Source organism: Spermophilus citellus, assembly GCF_964194105.1.
Source record: "Spermophilus citellus genome assembly, chromosome: 14".
Classification (NCBI taxonomy): domain Eukaryota; kingdom Metazoa; phylum Chordata; class Mammalia; order Rodentia; family Sciuridae; genus Spermophilus; species Spermophilus citellus.
This window is the reverse complement of record NC_138194.1, coordinates 88,637,955-88,656,968: the sequence shown is the minus strand read 5'-3', so window position 1 is coordinate 88,656,968 and position 19,014 is coordinate 88,637,955. Positions and strand designations below refer to the sequence as shown.

Genomic DNA, 19,014 nt, shown 5'->3' with positions numbered 1-19,014 from the left:
AACATTCTGATGGATGAGTCTTGAGCTTGTCCAGGGTTGGAACTCAAGCCCAGCCTAGCTCAGACTATATTCTAGTACCACACTAAACGGTGCAAAGAACAGTACCCAGGAGTGCTGGGTAAGAAAGAAATAACAGATGTCCTCTGTCATTTCTAACAAGTCAAAATTACGATCATGGATATTTTAAGAGGCTTGAAACTATAAAACTTTGCTCCCTACAATGTGCAGAGGTGATGGGTTTTCAATTTCAAGGCAAGGTGGCTGGGAAGTTCAAATATCCACACAGACATTACCTAATCTGTTATACTCAACATACTTTTGAATACCAGAGTGGAAATATGCTTATAAAATAGGCCAAAACAAAACAAAACATCCCAAAAATGCAATTTGTAAATCAGATTACAATCCTTTGGTCCCCATGAAACTTTTTGCTCAGGATAAAATATTTCTGTGGTTCGACTTGACAAAATTTATCTTCTTCATTTTAGCCATGAACTTTTTAAGTAATTGTGAAATTCAAAAAATATATCTAAGTGTGGGGTCCATATTTAGTTTTTTGGTTTGTTATTTTTTGGAGGACAAGGATTAAGGACAGAACCCAGGGGCAATATGCCATGAGCCACATCCTAGCCCTTTTTATTTTTCAGAAGCAGGGTCTACTAAGTTGTTTAGGACCTTACTAAGTTGCTGAAGCTGGACTTTTGTTTCTGATCCTCCTATCTCAGCCTCCAGAGTCACTGTGATGATAGGCCTGTGCCACCGTGCCCGGCCACATTTAGCTTTAAATCATAAAATAACCTAAGAAGTTCTATTTGCATTATTTTTACCAAAAGTTCACCTATTCTCTCCCCAAATCTTCCTGGTTGGCTGAACCAAGTGACTTTTCCTTAAACTTACTGATTCTTGAGTAGATGACCAGTTTTATCCTTGAATGCACAACACTCATGTTGAGTAAGTTCCTTAATAAGAAAACTCATCTGAGGACAAGTTTGGAAACCCTTCCATATGAAGTTGTTCATCTTTACAGTAACACAATGAGAACATGAACAAGAGCCAATACTATATGCCAGTGTAATTATAAATACCTTTTATTTGGAATTTTACAATTAAAGCCACATTTCCAAGGCATCTTCAAAAAGGCAGACATGATCAATGTGTTTTAAAGCAATGGTTCTCATCAATGATTAAGTCATTCTTAGGTGTTTTGGATCACCAAGAGCAACACAAAATCTTCAAAACAAAACTAGTTTTAAATCTATTTTATTTAAAACAATTTACAAATAGGCCAAATATCACTCAGCCTAAGAGAACTTCAACCTTTTTAACAACATCATAGTCCAAAAAGACTAATACTTACTGCTGATTCAGCTCACAGTATTATCCCTTCCCAGGCAGCAGCACCGTCTCTAGAAATATTTTATGGGCACTTTCTATGGGCATCATAGATTTCCACAGCCACAGGCATGGCCCTGCCCACAAGAAGCTTAGTGTAGCCAGAGAGACAGGAAACACCCAGATCAGACAAACGGAGCTGGCTCCAGTCCACACCTCTATCTTAACAAGAGCTATCACCCACATAAGTCATCACGTGTTTTAGCAAATAAGCCACAGGAATAACCTAGCAATTACATGCTACATCAAGTTTCAACTTGACATTTTGTTAAAAAAGACTACATTTTATTTTATATTTCTGAATTGCTGGGGATGGGACCCAAAGTCTCACATATGCTAAGCACACATTCTACCACTGAGCTACAGCCCCAGCCCAAAAATGGTTTTATTCAGTTCACAGATATTTGTGCTCACTCATGTTTCCCCTCAATTGAATCAAAAGAAAAATGTAACTCCAAGCCAACTGTACCATAATGTTTGCTGTCCTAAACGAAAGAATGGCTTGTCCATGTCTTAGAATTTCTGCACAGTTCCACATCCTGATGTCAAATTCAGTAGTTACTGCTAAACCGATGTACAAATTCAGACAGCGTGTAGACAGCGCCCCATCCTACTTCAGGATCCATGCTGATGAAATCATTCAAGTTCATTTTGGAGTCTAGAAAAATATATGAAAGAAACGTCTGATGAAAACATAATTTTGACATAGCAGCAATAAAATCCAGAGACCAAAAAGCAGGAGATATTATTCAAATGGATAAGGGTTCAAGGTCATTTCTGTGGTTCAAGGTCATTTCTGTGTTCAAGACCATTTATTCCTGCCTGTCACAGATTGGAGGAGACATGACAACTAAATACTAAGTTTCAAACAAATTGGAAGAAAAAACAATTATGACTTCATGAAATAACTATAAATGTGAAAACAGACTACATAGACATATGATAATTTTCCACATATAATAATGGTATTATAGTCATTGTTTTAAAGAAAAGAAACCCTTATATTTTAGAGATACACTAAAATAGCCAGAGTTAAATGGACACACTATCTCACTTCAGAGTAATGCAGGTGGCCGAAAGTGGCTGAGATATAAACAAAACCACCAGCCATGAGCTGTTGGTGTTGGAAATCGAATAAACTATTGTGTCTGGTTTTGTATGTGATTTAAATTTTCCACATAAAATGCCTTTTTGGACTAGGGGTATAGCTCAGTGGTTGAGAGTTTTCCTACCATGTGTGGGGCCCTGAGTTTAACCCCTAGCACCCCCACAAAAAAAAAAAAAACTTTTTAAAATTCATGCAGCTTCCTGCTTCTGTCCCTCAAAGAACTGTTATAGGAACTGCATTTCTATCACAAACCACCAGAAAACTGGACAAAAGATGCAAAGGGACTGGACAATGGGCAGCGAGTGGACAATGGTAGCACATGACCATGAATTTCAAGGATCAGACACAAGTAAGGAGAGGCCGGGAAAGGACTCACAAACAGCCTAGAAGGGACACACAAACAGCATGGCAGCCTCCCTGCGTGAGAAGACAGAGGCTGAAGTTCAGGAAGGCCCCCAGGAGCTAGGCGTGAGAGCATCAGAGCCCAGGGAAGCTGCAGAGGGACCCCCTGTGTCTTTGGACAAGTACTGAGCTTCTCTTTCATACTGGGTGAAACATGTGAGGACAGGGAGAGAAGCAGCAGGAAGCAGAAAGTCTGACAATTTCCAGAACTTCCACAGTGACAATTCGCATCCCTCGGTTTCCTTACCATGGGGAAAAAAGGCTCTTTTCTTTAAAACCACTAAATGCAAATTGGGAAATAGTGGTGAACCTCCAGACAGTCAGGTAGCCACTAAAATTTATTAATGCATATGCTTAATCATAGCCTACAACATGTCAAAAATAATAAATTTTCAGTTATAAGAGTCACTTCTGACTGGAGTTGTGTAGCTCAGTGGTACAGCGCTTGCCTATTGCGGGAGGCACTGGGTTCAATTTTTAGCACCCACATAAAAATCAATAAATAAAATAAAGGTCCATCAACAACTAAAAAAAACAATTTTTAAAAAAGCATCACTTCCAAAATTATGTGCAAAAAGCTGCATATAACTACTCTTCTTAATGCATGTGTTTAGACATGCTTTCATGTAAAATTTGACTTTGGGAATAATTTTTTTAAACCTTCTTTATTTTTCACAAAACACCACTCATTAGCTAAAAGTAAATCACATTTATCCTAACTTCTAATACATCCTTTTAAAAAATTTTTTTTTAGATATTGATGGGCCTTTATTTTATTCATTTATTTATATGTGGTGCTGAGAATCACACCTAGTGCCTCACATATGCTAGGCAAGCACTCTACCACTGAGCCACAACCCCAGCCCTCTAATACACCCTTTTGATAAATACAGCATTTGAGGTAATAAATTCACCGCATGACAGAACATTATAATTCAGTTACATAATTACATGAGAAACCAACACATTTACCTCATGCTCCACAGATCTCTTTTGTTGGTTTTTATTTCTTTGTTGTTGTTATTGATTTGGTCCTGGGGCTCCAGAGATGCTCTATCACTGAGCTACATCCCCAGCCCTTTTTTTTTTCTTTTTGGGGTGCTGGGGATTGAACCTAGGCCCTTGTGCATGGGAGGTAAGAACTCTACCAACTAAGTTATATCCCCAGTCCCAAAATTATAAGGTTTTATTTTGTTGTTGTTGTTGTTGTTTGTGGTGCTGGGGTTTGAACCCAGGGCTTTGTGCATGCAAGGCAAGCACTCCACCAACTGAGCTATATCCCCAGCCCCCCAGCCCTTTTTATTTTTTTTATTTTGAGACATGGTCTTCCTGAGATGCTCAGGAACTCACTAAGTTGCTGAGGCTGGCTTTGAACTTGCAATCTTCCTGCCTCAGCCTCCCAAATTGCTGGGATTACAGGTGTGCACCACCATGCCCAGCTAGATTCCTTTTTTTAATTCAATCTCAAATTCAGAAGGCCCCTGATAAGTTAACTACAAATGAAGCCCAAGACTCCTCTTGAAGAAATCCCTCCTCAAGCACTGTGCACTAGCCTGTAACCAGCCCTGCTGCTCTCCAGCTGTGTACACTTACAAAAAGGGCTGAATCTCATGCACTTCTCTCTATCCATCTAGCCAATGAGGAAATCACACTTGGCTCATTGGGTTTTAGTGAAAATTAAATTGAACTAATATGTTAAGGGGCTGTCCAAAGCCTGGCACAAAATGGAACCTAATGAAGAGGAATCCTCTAAACCAAAGAATGGCCCAAATAGGACCAGGGCTGACCAGGTGGGGTTTACTAATTGCCTGTCATGTGCTAGCCCCTTAGGTGCCCACATCTAAAAGAAAAATGAATAGTTGCTGAAGGCACAGTATGCCCAGACCAGACCCCATGCAGCAGAGAGTAGTCTGCTAACTTAGGAGCCTGCCCAGTTCTAACGCCCAGGCTGGGAAGCAGGTTGGTATACCAATAAGCAATTCCACATTTTTTTTTTTTTTTTTTGTACCAGGGATTGAATCCAGGGGCGCTTAACCACTGAGCCACATCCCCAGCCCTTTTTATTTTTTATTTTGAGACAGGATTTTGAGTCAGGGTCTCACTAAGTTGCTGAGGCTGGCTTTGAATTTGTGATCCTCCTGACTCAGTCTCCTGAGCCACTGGGATCACAGGCGTGCACCCAGCACTTTTTCCTTTATTTTTAATTATAAGAGCTTTTCACAGCCTCAAAAGCCAGAGTCTGAACCTTCTTTAAGTGTGCTCTGCCTTCAAACATGACAAATAATTTTTTAAAATATTTTTATTAGTTATTGATGGATCTTTATTTATTTATATGTGGTGCTGAGAATCGAACCCAGTGCCACACATGCTAGACAAGCCTCTACCACTGAGCCACAACCCCAGCCCCCAAATAATTTTTTTCCTTTCTTCCTTGATGAACTATTTATATGACTGTCCTGTCTTCCCAGCATCCTGCACAGCTTTCGAGCACTTTCATGCAGACTGTATTAGCCATGTGCTGGGATGATCTCACCAACAAGCAAGAATGTTGTGAATGGCTTCCAGTCAGAAACAGTGTTTCAAATGCATATGAATGCCAGACAATAACAATAAGGAGAGCAACCCTCCATCTTCTTAAATCTCAGGAAATTATCAACTGGACTGCTGCCTAGAAGCCCATAAATGAAACAAGTGGCACACTACACCCTGCTGGCTCTCACCTCCCTCCAGTTCAGGGTTCATCACAAAGTCACTGAAATGACATTTCACACATGCTGAGGATGCACTGGGGATTTCTTTCACCATAACATGAAACGCTACCATGGCAAATGCTACTCATCCCACTACTAAGTGACACAAGCATGCAGACCTTTGGCACCCAGCATCCCACAGTAGGAACATCCACTAATCTGGCAGAGTGCACGTGCATGGCTCTGCTCCTTAACAGCTTTCCTCTCCCAGGAGTTCTTATGCCTTCCAGACCTGTCCTCTGTTCCCAACCTAAGAAACACACAGAACTAGCACTTCCTCTTCCTTCCTCACCACTCAAACCCCTGGGAAAGGCACCCTTGGCTCACCTCCAGTTTCAATGCAGGGGTAGGGTGGAGGAGGCTCTCTCCAGTTCCCACTGGAGTCTTTCATGTGAGATCGGTCGGAAGCAAAGTTCTTCAGGTAGGAATCTGCACGGATCACTCTAAATTTCCTGCAAATCAATCAACAGAACTTATGTTAGGGAGATGTCACATTGGGAATTCTAACTCAGCTTTTATATAGACTCATCTTCTATGACATGCATAAAACTACTCATGCATTTTTATCCTGTTAGTAATATAAAGCTTTATTACCTATTAAATACTCTATGGGAAATGACTGAAGTCTAAAGATATGAAGGTACAGAAATATACCTACCTAGTTGCCTTTATTTACTCAATTGTGATTCAGGCAAAGGGCATGATCTTCTGGAGTTGGCCTCACAGTTCTCTTAATTTTGGCAGCATGAGAATCCCCACCCCTACCCATCAAAGGAGAGTATGAGAGAACCTCCCAGGGTGCCCCCCAAAACATGTTTGAGATCTCATCACAAATTTTTAAGACTGCCAACCTTTAATATGATGTATAACCTTCAAAGCTCTAACATATTGTTTTTACTCTCCTGTGTAGCAAGCACATCATTCTCAAGTATCAACTCAGTACTGAGGCCAAGCAAGGTAAGTGATCTTTACAAAACAAATACAAAAGAAGGGAAGAAAAAAGAAAGAACCTCTGTGCAATTGTCAAGGCCTTACATCAGACACTAATTCATCCTGAATGTCCTCACCTCCTAAACTGTGGATGAATGTCATCGTCAGACTTAAAGGCCTCTTCTACGTAAGTGTCAAAGGGGCAGGGAAATGGCAAGACAGTATCGAGATCATAAATGAAGCTCTGTCCTCCACTTGACACATGAAGCAAAACAACATGGTAATCCTAGAAGTAAAAATTGCTGATGTTAACCAAGTTACTCTAGGATGACAAATTGCAAGGTCCCATGAGCAATCCACATATATTATCACAAAAACAGATACAAGACGAATACAGCCCTCCTTAAAAACAGCAAAATTTTTAAAAAGCAAACAAAAAGTTCTGAAAATAGACTAAATGTCCACTGACAGGGAAATGGCTAAGAAATAAAGAAAATGTTCATATATGTTAAATGCATATCCTTCGACCCAATAATACTACCTCTGGTAAACTGTCTTACAGGGAAATGGTCATATGCGGGCAAAGGTATATGTACCAAGAAAACCTCTGCAGCATTGTTAATAACAATGAAAATTCTGAAACAGCCCCAAGTCCTTCGATAAAACAGTGGTTAATAAACTATGATATAGCCACATATTAGCATACTATGCAACTACTGAAACAAATAGGCAAATTTATATGGAAAACTGAAAAATATCATCACCTACTATTATTAAAACTATATGTATATTAAGACACACATGTGCACTTGGAAGTATATACACATGCATGTGAAGTAGAGGGAAAACTCTACAAGGATACCCTCTGCTACAGTCTGGATATTAAATGCCCCCCAAAATCCCATGTTAAAGGCTTAGACCCCAGAATGGCACTATGAGGAGGTGATGGAACCTTTAGAGGCAAGACCTAGTGGGAAGTCTTCTGGGCACTGGAGATATGCCTTTCATGGAGACCATGGGACCCCAGCCCTTCTTTTTCTTTCTCCCCTCACCAATGAGGTAAGCAGCTTTGCCCCACCATGCACTCCCGCCTTAACGTGCTGCCTCACCACAGCCCCAAAAGCAACTGATCATGAACCAAAACCTCTAAAACTGAGAGACACAATAAACCTTTGCTCTTTATAAGTTGATTTATCTTAGGTGTTTGTTAAAGTGACAGAAAGCTGACTAACACCCTCCAAATTTTTAACAAAGGGGACTTCTTGAGTTTAGTGTGGAAAGAGTCTAAAGGACTTATATATCCAGTTTTGTACTACTTTTCTAATTAAAACAAAGAAAAAAAGTACTTTAAAAAAGTCAGCCATGCCCTCATCTGTAGCCATGAAGGGAGAAGGATAAAAGTTGTGCCACCCAATTTTGTTACAGAGCAGATATTACTTCCTACTCTCACTCCCAGACACAAGGCACTACTAACACCAGCTAATAAGGGCCAAAAGGGTTTCAGGATTATCAGGGGAATATGAGTAGACTGGTGCTTTGGCCCCTCAGGAAAAAAAAAATGCTCTCCACAGACAACAGCACACCAAAATAAATCTCAATATAACAACATTAGTAATAACATCTTTTACTCCTGCAGTACTTTAGAGTTCACAAGGCACTTATTCCATCTGAGCCCTGCAAAGTCCCTGTGAGGTGGGAAAGTTAATTGAGACTGGAAACATACCATCAGCATGAAAGCTTCCCTTGGCTCCAACTCCATCCCTAGTAGAGCAGAAATAACATCAGAAATGGATGCTTCCTCCCTGCACTCCTTTTATACTTCAAGATAAATGGACTAAAAGCTGCAGCCCCTTCTGGCCCACCACTTCCTTCCGCTGGGCTTGCTCGTGTTACACATTCCCCCACCGTAGCAGCAACCTTCTCAACCTCTCTCCACCAAACAAGCTCTGGCTCAAAGGCTTTCTCTCTCAGGAATGTGCTTTTCGTCTTTCCTAACCCCTGCCAGAAGTAATCTCTGCCTTACCCAAAATCTATTTCTGTTAACATCTTCAATTCCTATCATTAGTTTTCACAAGGGTGAAAAAAATAAGTCTTACCCTCAGGGGTCAGTAGAGAAATGTAGGGTAATCAGAAGAGAATGGATGCAGTACCACGTGATGGAGAGAAAGAACAGGAGCACACACAGCTTGTATGGGGAAGAGCCTGCCCAAAGCTCAATCCCTCCATTTCCCAGCCTCAGCTTCCTCTTATAAACTGGAGATAACTGGAGTGTCTACCTCGTAGAGTTAATGGGACAGGGAGTATGTCAATACTCATCCTTTTCAAAAGCCAATCTAGAAACAGAGGGGACTGGGATCCACCTGCCCATGACAGCATCGCTCAAATCCTGCTTGAGAGCTTTCCAGAAAGAAGACAATCTGTGGAAAACCAAGAGCAATGACCAACCACACCCGTTAGTCAGGCTCATATTCCTACTCAGCACGTGGCTGCTGGGCTTGGAGGGAAGAGGTCTCACAGTGTATATGTGGAGTCATGAAACAAACAGGTGGTTCAGTGTTTGCCCAGCTGCCAGGAAATAACCCACTGGGCTGGAAGCAGGATACCCCTCTGGGAGGGGATCTGCTCCTGGAGGCTGGATTGCCCTACCTGCTCAGCAAGGCCAACCCATTTCCTATAAGAGGACAGCACTGAGACAAAGATAAATCTGCCAGGCTGTGGGGAGACTTCCTGCAGCAGGACTGTGCACCCTGAGCTGCCATGAGATGTGGTGGAAGGGATGTGTCCACAGGTCCTTTCCCAGGAAGCCTCCACAGACGGGGAGCAGCTGAGCAGTTCAGCAGCAGGGTTGAACTCCTAGAGAAGGTGGACAGCCTGCAATAGGAGTTATGTAGCATTGCCAACAATAGCCACCAAACACCAACTTTAAAATTTTTTTTTTCATATTGAAGATTGCATCCAGGGTGCTTCATCACCAAGCTACATCTCCAGCCCTTTTTATTTTTTTATTCTGAGATAGGATCTCATTAAGTTACTGAGACTGGTCTCAAGTTTGTGATCCTCCTGCCTCAGCCTCCCAAGTTACTGGGATTACAGGCATGTGCCACCATACCCAGCCCACCTCTTCTTAGGTGCCTCTACGTTACCTCATTTAAGCATTACAACCTCACTAACACTGAAGAGACAGGCTATGTAACTAGTCCAAGTCCCACAGACTGGGACTTAAATCCCTGCTCCTAACCACAACAGTGCTAGGTTTGGGCTTTGATGTTGGTATAAAAGATCAAGATAGAGATAGAAATTCTGTGAGTCCCCAAGTTTTAGTCTGCTTTGTGACTGCTATATAAAAGGCACCAATTAACCTACGTGAAATAAATGGAGACAATTCAAACGATACATCATAATCTTGAGTAGGTATATAGAAATTAGGAGTTTGTTACATTATTATTTCTAAAATTCTTCTTTAACTTTTTCTCCATCATTACTAATAAACAATTCCATTCTTCAGGAAGACAGGTTAAAATGACACACAGAGGTGTACAGGAAAGAACCCAGGTCTAAGACCCAGTTCTGCCACTGACCTTGAGATACTCACTCGCTATGCCTTTCTGTGGTTGTTTTATCATCTGAAAAATGAAGGCATTGGAGTGGATATCTCTGTGTGGGTACATGCACATGTGCTTTGTCTTTTGTTTTAGATCCATGTCTTTCAAATGGAGATCATGTTCAGCCAGGAGTGTATTAAGAACACTATTTATGAACCTCTTTCTAGATGAACCAACCCAGGAATCCATAATTTTAACTACTCTCCAGATAGCTCTAATATGCAGCTGGACTGTATACTGATAAAAGTTCCTTTCAGGGGCTGAGGTTGTAGCTCAGTGGTAGAGCACTTGCCTGGCACATGTGAGGTCCTGGCTTCAATCCTCAGCACCACATAAAAAATAAATAAACAAAATAAATGTGTTGTGTCCATCTAGAATTTAAATTTTTTTTTTCTAAAGTTCCTTTCAGTGCTAAAAGGATAAGTCCAGAAGATCACAAATATGTCTCCTACACTGGCCATTTAAAAATCATTCCTAGAGCTCTCTTCCTGGAAGCAGCCTGAGACAATCTGTGAAAATGGTTTGCTACTCTCTTAACTCAGAAAATCCCACAAAAATCATGCAAATCAAGAAGTTCAAATCTTCGTGTTCACTGTATACACATCTGTGAAACTGCCCAGGCCATCACAGGTGTGTGTATCTGAAAAGACGTACGTATCTGAAAGATGTCCCTTTAAAGAAGCAAGGTGTACGATTCTAGCATTACAATGATGAAACAGGTAGCTATGCTAAGGCCCAACTGGGTCTGGACACAAGGTCAGGGGCCCAAAAAGAGTGCTGAATTTTTGTGCACATGCTTAAATATGCAGAGAATTATGCTGAACTTAAGGGTTTAGATGTGGATTCTCTGGTCATTGAACATATCTGGGTGAATAAAGCACCCACGATGTTTAACAGCCCCTGGCCAGATGAACCAGCAGGTATGCTTCCTCTGCCACCTGAGGTAATCATTATGAGAAAGAAGAAATTGTTCCTAAACCAGAAGAAGAGGCTGCACCAAAGAAAAAGATATCCCTGAAGAAACAAAATTTATTACACCAGAATAAATTTAGTATAAAATAAATGCAAATAAAAGCATAAAAAATAAAATCATTCCTATAATAATACCAAAATAAAAATTAAAATATGCCTGTAGTACTTCTACCTTAGACCAAATAACATCTATTCTCAAAAGAGTGAGAATAAATACCATTTATATAAATAAATATATAAATTTTAAAATACCATTTATATATATACACACACACACACACACACACCATTTAATAAATATATAAGTAAATACCATTTATAGCTGGGTGAGGTGGCACACGCCTGTAATCCCAGCAGCTCGAGAGGCTGAGACAGGAGGATCATAAGTTCAAAGGCAGCCTCAGCAAAAGCGAGGTGCTAAGCAACTCAGTGAGACCATGTCTCTAAATAAAATACAAAATAAGGCTGAGGATGTGGCTTAGTGGTCAAGTGCCCCTGAGTTCAATCCCCAGTACCCCCCACCAAAAAAAGTCTATTTATTAGTAATTGCCATAGCCTTTCTCTCCTGTCCCTCTCAATTCTGCTTTCCCAAAGTGTACAGACCACTCAGGGGCCACAAGAAACACTGAAGGCTCTCCGAATGGACATCTTACCCAGATCACGGGTCCATTTCCAGGTCTCGCCTGCTGTTTCCAGATAGGTATCTATAAAATATAGTATATCCCATAGTTTCAGTTAAACCACTACTAGATCATTTAAAGCAGTATATAAATAAGAAAAAAATATTTCTGAGCAACCAAAAATCAAGGTAAAAGAATAAGTTAATGAATAAGAATAAATTCAACTCCTTCTTAGTATCCTCAATATTGAAAGCTCATAAGAGCTCAAGTTACTGTAAAGTCTTCTTTGGAGTGAAAAAGTATCTGGACTAGGACTCAGAACACCTGGCAGAACATGAGCACAGTGGCACAGGCCTGTAATCCCAGCACCTCATGAGGCTGAGGTTTAGCAATTTTGCAAGGCCCTAAGCAACTTAGCAAGATCTTATCTCAAAATTTTAAAACAAAGGGCTAGGGATGCAGCTCAGTGGTTAAACAGCCAAGTTCAACCTCTGGTACCAAAAAGAACACTTGGCAGGTTTAGATTCAAGTCTTGATTTCCCATTGTATTATTCACAGGACCACTCTGAGTCTTTATTTACTCTCCTCTAAAATGGAGAAAGCTGTCCAAACTTTGCTTCCATTGGCATCTAATGAAATGATGCCTACAAGAGTACGTTATAAAAAGAAGGGTTCACTTTTCTAATACTTTCTATAGGTTCGTTATGATTCTCTTCAAAACTCCAGAGACAAATCTTTTCTTCAAACCTAAGAATTATGTGGTTTCCATATAAGCACTTAAAGCTCTAAATTAATACCTAAAGGGATTTAATCTGTGTGAGTGTGCCATAATATACTTACTCCCTCATCTACTATTTAAGTAAGGAACAAAACTTTTCTAACTCAACTGTGTCCTTTAAGAGAAAAAAAAAATCTCATTCAAAAACACTTTAAAATGTTCCTATATTTTATAAAGCACATCTTAGAATAGTACTGACTGAACCCATGCTGCATTCAACTTCTACGCTCATCCTAAATCTCATTTCCTTTCTTCAATCACTAACCAACTTACCATCTTCCTCTCATTTGATATGAAGACAGCATAACACTCTTCCAAAGGATACTGGTTGTGGTTTTTGATGTATTCACAGAGTTTCCAAATATTTTCTTCACTGAAATAAAACAACTGGTTAATCAATATAATTAAAAGCGAACTCTCTTTGTTATTCAAATTTTAATTAAAGACTGATGATGACATAAAAAAATTGGAAGAGACTTTAAACACTTTCTAATCCAACAACTAACTAACATTTAAATCTCCTTCTGTACAGGCACAGTGGCACACTCCTGTAATCCCAATGACTTAGGAGACTGAGGCAGGAGGTTGGTAAATTCAAAGCCAGCCTCAGCAACTTAGTGAGACCCTAGGTCACTTCGCAAGACTCTATCTCAAAATAAAAAATAAAAATAAAAATAAATAAGAACTAGGGATGTGGCTCAGTGGTTAAGCATCCTTGAATTCAATCTCTGGTATGTATGAACACATGTATAAATGTATAAATAAATAAATGTCCTCTAAACATCACCAACAAGCTGCTGTCCAACCTGCAATGAGGTGGCACCTCTGCAGACACAGGGATCATTACCCCATAGCACTACTTGTCTATGGAGAAAGTTTACAACCAATAAAATACTATGTCACAATTCCATAAGTGTCTGGTTGAGAGACTTGCAATGCAGCTAGAATTCCAACTGAGCCAATTACAAGGTAAGAAGCATTGACCCTCTTGATCTGAGAATCTCCTTTGCTCATCTGTAAAATGCACATAATCATATCATATTGTAAATACTCAATAAATCTTAGTTAACACTGGTTCCCTGCTTGCCTTAAATAAAGGGCAGGTTGGGTGTTTTGGGGAACAAGGCTCCTGGCTGGCAAGGATCGGGAATAGTTCCATGATAGGTCCAGGAAAGAGTCCCTGTGAGTGGGATTCCCTGAGCCCCTCTAGTAAGGAGGAGGTCTTGACTTTTAGAAAGCCCTTACTCATACTGAACTAAAACCCACCTTTCTACACATCTACCCTGGATCAATCTCTCTTCTCTATGACAAGCCTTGAGTGATCCGAAACAGTAACCAGAACAACCTAAATAAATTGGTGCCTAGTGCATCAAATAAGCAACTGAACCACACTCCAGAGTAACTAAGCACACACAGGCAGTAACAAAGCCACACTCCCAAGCATGGGCAAATATGGCCACCGTTCAACCTCTGAGCTCAGCCTCTTATCTAATGAACCACACAATACCTTTGCTCAAAATGAGATACACTCATAACTATGTATAACGCACTAATTAAGAAAACTAGGGAAAAAATGAGCTACACCAACGCTCTGCTCAGAGCACATGACTCAATCTGTCAAGGATGAATTTCCAGTCATCTACACGAAACTACCTGAAAACGAAGCAAGACACAAACAACATTCTCTCCATTTCGTACAAATACACACCCTTTCAATTCACACATCTTGGCCTTGTCTACCTGTCTCAATGCTCCACACAATTTAAAACACCAAAATCTGACATCTGTATTTTTCTCCTCTGGTTTTGTTTTTCTCTAAAATAACAAGGAAATCTTGAGGAGAAAGTGATATTGGTGGTGGCAACAAAAGGAAGCTTGCAATGACTCCTTCAACATGATCTATATAATAGATAACAAAAATTCACTTGACAGTTTCCATACGACAAATGGCATGCAGTAGCTCAAACTTTTCAAATCCAAGTTTTGAGAAGACATTTATCTGTCTGGCCTACAGAAATTTTTGAAGAGTTTAACCAAAACATCTTCAAGAGCCTGTGAGGTACAAAACACTAAATTAAGTGCTTGGAGGATATGATGATAAATTAAAGCTTACATATGCTGAGAGGAGATATAAAGATCAATAAACAGCAAGCAGCACAGAAAGACAAAATGATACATACCAAAAGCCCAGAGGAGGGAGTCATTATTTGGAGAGATATAGGAAGATGCAAGAGATACAGGACAGCAGTTTCTCCTTGTCTGTTCCCCTATCCCTCATCTTACAGGTGGGAACAGAATTCATGAATTGACAAGTACTACTTGTAGACTGAATTTTTTTTTTTTGGAACCAGGGATTGAACCCTGAGGTGCTTAACCACTGAGCCACATCCCCACCCCCTTTTTTAAAATATAAAGACAGGGTCTTGCTGAGTTGCTAAATGCCTCACTAAGTTGCTGAGGCTGACTGTGAATTCACAATCCTCCTGCCTCAGCCTCCTGAGCCACTGGGATTACAGGGGTGCACCATAGCACCCAGCCAGTACTATTAATTCTTAATACAGTGTGAATATTACAGAGAGAAAAAAATTTGAACATGGAGTTTCTGAATTTTATTCATTCTCTTTTTATCATCAAGATCATAATATGCAGAAAAATCTCATGAAATTTTTGATGCTAAAAAAAAAAGAGGTGCTTACATTTGAAAATGCAGGGAACCACAGTTAGAACAAACAAAAAGGGTGATGATACTGTCCCCAAGCTGTCAAGTGATCATTCTAAAAGACAAAAGCCTAACAAAGCAGCATAAGGACTGAGACTGCAGGGGTTACCCATAATGGGCTGAGGCCAGAGAAGCAAGCTGAGTGGACATTCCTGACACACAGCAGGTACTACACAAACGTTTGGGGAAAAAACTAAACAATTAAAACAGAATCAGAAATACCCTAGGGGCTCGGGGGTGTAGCTCAGTGGCATGCTGGGCAAGCACAAGGCAGTAGGTTGATCCCTACACTGGGGGGGAAATAAATATTGCTGTGCAAACCATATAGTCCCATACAAACAATGGCCACCACTCTTATCATTAAATGGGGTTGTGAAATACAAGTAACATCTGACAGAAACTAACAGAAGAAAAAGCGTTTATTTCAAATTAGAAGAACCTAATAGAGCACAAGCAAAGTGCACCGATTGATGTGCTCAGACAAGATAGAGCACTGTTTCCCAAGCACGGGTGACCATGTCCCCAAGAGGACATTTAGCAATGTCTGGAGACATATTTGGTTGTCACACAACTGAGAGGAGGTTGCTAATAGCATCTAGTGGGTAGAGGCCAGGGATGCTGCTACACATTCTATTCAAAAAAAAAAAAAAAAAAGACCATCTTCTCAGGAGACATTTATCTCTTGCCATTCTCCAACCAGATCACTCTCCCAGAATTGTATCAGTCTCCCTCCTATTTCTCCAATACTGACTGCATGCTTCCTTCTCAGGGCCTTTGCACCTGCTGTTCTCCCTGCATGAAATGATCTTCCCCCATTAGCCACAAAGCACTTGCCCTCTTTTCCACAGATCTCTGTTCAATATTACCTTATCAACAATATCTTCCTTAAGTATCCTAACATAAAAATAATATTAGTCGCCAGGCAGGGTGGCACAGACCTGTAATTCCAGCATCTTGGGATGCTAAGGCAGAAGATCACGAGTCCAAAGCCAGCCTCAGCAAAAGCAAGGTGCTAAGCAATTCAGTGAGACCCTGTCTCTAAATAAAATGTAAAATAGGGTTGGGGATGTGGCTCAGTAGTGGAGTGTCCCTGAATTTAATCCTTCATTACTCCCCCAAAAATGGTATTAGTCATCACCTTTTGCTTTTTCCTATTTTTCTCATAGCATTACCACTACCCAAACATGAATCACTTGTCCTTTTCTGCTTTCCCCCATCAAAATATAAGAACCAGGAGATGTTATCAAGGAAATATCAATTTTGTTCACTGCTACCTCCCCAGTGCCTAGAATCACACATCACATATTCCAAGTGCCTAATAAACATTTATTGAATGAATGAATGAAACAATGAATGTCTGCTAGGAGTGAGAATAGGATTTAGGAGACAGAGAAGAAATACACTGCAGCAATTGAGAAACAGGAACTCCAGCATCACACAGAGGTTCCAGGCTCAGTACCATCACTTAGTAGAGGGGTGATCTTGGACAAACAGTCTTTCTGTGGCTCAGAAAGCAAAATGAGGATAATATAATCATAGAATCAATCTCCTAGGCATGGATAGAAACAGTTGGCATTAGGCCTAACATGGTCAGAACTGAATTAATGTTAAAGTCTTGGTGGTATTATGGTCCTGAGGTTTCTTGCACGTTGGGGAAGAAATTATTACTGAGGAAAGGCAAAGAGGAGTTGAGACCAAGGTAGGTGTGATGCTTCAGCTGCTGAGATAGCCTAGGTAAGATGTACAGTGCCTTGACTCCAGAGCCAGACTCCCGCCTGCAAATCCCCATTTTTCACTCAGAAGCTGTAAGAATCAGGCAAATTATTCGCACCCCTCTGTGCTTCACTGTTCTTTGAAATGTAGATCACAACAGTACTAACTCTCTTGGGTTACAACGGGGCTCAAACGAGTTAGTCCACATATCCACCAGTAACAATGCTCGGCATTTGCCAAGCGTGATGCAAATATAATCATTATTATAATGACAGCAATTCCTAGCTGTTAGCTGGGTGACCTTGGAAAAATATTTCAAACTCTCTGTGCCCCCATTCTCTTCCAAATTTAAAATGACCTGCACCTCAGTCTGACACCACACAGGCTTCTGCAGATAACTTCCAAAGCGGCGCTCCACCCTCACTCCCCTTCCGCGCCCCGAACCACTGAGATCTGCTGAGCTTGTCCATCCAAAAAGCGCCAGACAGAGGTAATGCACCATCGAACACACCACTCCCATCCCATCCCACTGCCCACGCTCTGCTCCAGAGGCAGGGCTCGAGTTCCCTCTCCCTCCACCCGGCAAAACAATAGAACCTAGAATCTAGAATCTAGGCCCCGCGCGCCCAAAGGGGCAGGAAGGAATCGGTGGTCCACGGCGGCGCGCTGGGCCAGACCCCGGGTGCAGCGCCTGTACTGTCCTCACCAGTAGCAGCTGCTGTAGACACAGGCGTCCCGCGGGGGGCTGGCTGGCTGGTAGAGGGTGGCGGCGGCGACGTCCCCCTCCATAGCCCCGGCCTGGGGCTCACGGACAGGACCCACCAAAGGAATCCGCCAGTGCGCAGCAGCTGGCGCCAGTAATCGAGCGGATTGAGAGGAGCCTGGGGCGGCCCAGGCAGTTTCCGGCCAGTGGAACCTGCGGCCAGTGGGCGGGGCCTGGGCGGAACCAGCGGCTCAGAGTCCCAGCGCGCGAAGCCCGGGACAGAGCTGGCGGACCTCTCAGTGTAGGGAGCTGGGAAAAGGGAGGTGCTACGAAGGGGGTAGGACTAAGTGGGCGGGACCGAGGTGGGGCTTGCAGCGAGATTTCCCAGTGGGCGTTTCTTGGGATGCGAAGGCCTGCGTGGTTCCGGATGGGCTGGGCCCTGGTGCGTGGACTCAGGCGGGGAGGGGCCAAAGCGCGAGCTCTGGTGGGTGGAGCCGGGAACCTTGCGCGTTCCGGGTAGGTGGAGACTGACCGAGTGGGTGGAGCCTAGACGGGGCCAGAAGACCGCGCGCGTTCTCAGGGGCAGGGCCTGAGCCCGGCTGACTGAGCGACAGAGGCTGTAACCGCGAGGACCAGTCAGGTGGGGAGTAGAGCTGTCGCGGGCCGCTGAAGCGCCGGCCTCAGCAACACTTGGGTGAGAGTTCCTGGAGACACCCCCATCCCAGGCTGAGGTTGCCAGAAGTGCCAGATTAGACGTTGAAATAAGACGCTTGCGTGTGCAAATCAAAGTGTTGGCACTCAGCGTGGAGTCCGCAGGATCCCGGAAGAGGAGGGAGGGAGAGCTTAATTCCAAATATGACCTCATTGAGGGATCGCACCCCAAATTTCACCATATTGTAAATTTTTAAAATTCGGAGATCATTATATGTTGGCTCAGGAAGATATATTGATTTCTTGATATAATAAAAGAAAAGGTTGTGGTATCTGGTTTTGTATTAACCATGTAATTTGCCGGCAATATAAAAGAAAGACGCCAAATATTAGAACAGTGCTTAGCGGGCGCCCTGAGGAACGGCCTGTAATCCCAGCAGCTCCGGATGCTGAAGCAGAAGACTCGCAAATTCCAGGCCAGCCTCAGCAACTTAACCAGGCCCTGAGCAACTTAGCAAGACCCTGTCTCAAAATAGAAAATAAGAAGAACTGGGCTGGGATCGTAGCTCAGTGGTTAAGCTAACCTGGGTTCAATTCCTGGTACAAAAAAAAAAAAAAAAAAAAAACCAGAAAACCGTTGTGCATCTCTGGTGAATAAAGGATGTCGAGGACTT

General features: G+C 41.9%; 1 protein-coding gene across 5 annotated transcripts; it reads right to left on the bottom strand.

Moving 5' to 3' along the window:
- Nucleotides 1-1,067: 1,067 nt before the first annotated feature.
- Nucleotides 1,068-17,988, bottom strand: NTAQ1 (N-terminal glutamine amidase 1). Of its 5 annotated transcripts, none has more exons than XM_081265771.1 (6): nt 17,693-17,976; nt 12,828-12,927; nt 11,810-11,860; nt 6,720-6,868; nt 5,980-6,104; nt 1,068-2,050 (listed from the first exon to the last, which is right to left on the bottom strand). In XM_081265771.1, the coding sequence occupies exons 1-6, from the start codon at nt 17,773-17,775 to the stop codon at nt 1,944-1,946; spliced, it is 615 nt and encodes a 204-aa protein (XP_081121897.1). In that variant the 5' UTR covers nt 17,776-17,976; the 3' UTR covers nt 1,068-1,943. The 5 variants fall into 5 exon arrangements, with proteins under 5 accessions (XP_081121897.1, XP_081121900.1, XP_081121901.1 ...); XM_081265774.1 differs by lacking the exons at nt 12,828-12,927; nt 17,693-17,976 and adding exons at nt 8,306-8,343; nt 8,679-9,453; XM_081265775.1 differs by lacking the exons at nt 12,828-12,927; nt 17,693-17,976 and adding an exon at nt 8,306-8,343.
- Nucleotides 17,989-19,014: the final 1,026 nt, after the last annotated feature.

Coding starts and splice junctions, on each gene's coding strand:
- NTAQ1 (XM_081265771.1), bottom strand. CDS start 17,775: ATGGAGGGGGACGTCGCCGCCGCCACCCTCTACCAGCCAGCCAGCCCC. Junction 12,928..17,692: donor GTCTACAGCAGCTGCTACTG/GTGAGGACAGTA, acceptor GTTTTATTTCAG/TGAAGAAAATATTTGGAAAC. Junction 11,861..12,827: donor TATCAAATGAGAGGAAGATG/GTAAGTTGGTTA, acceptor TATATTTTATAG/ATACCTATCTGGAAACAGCA.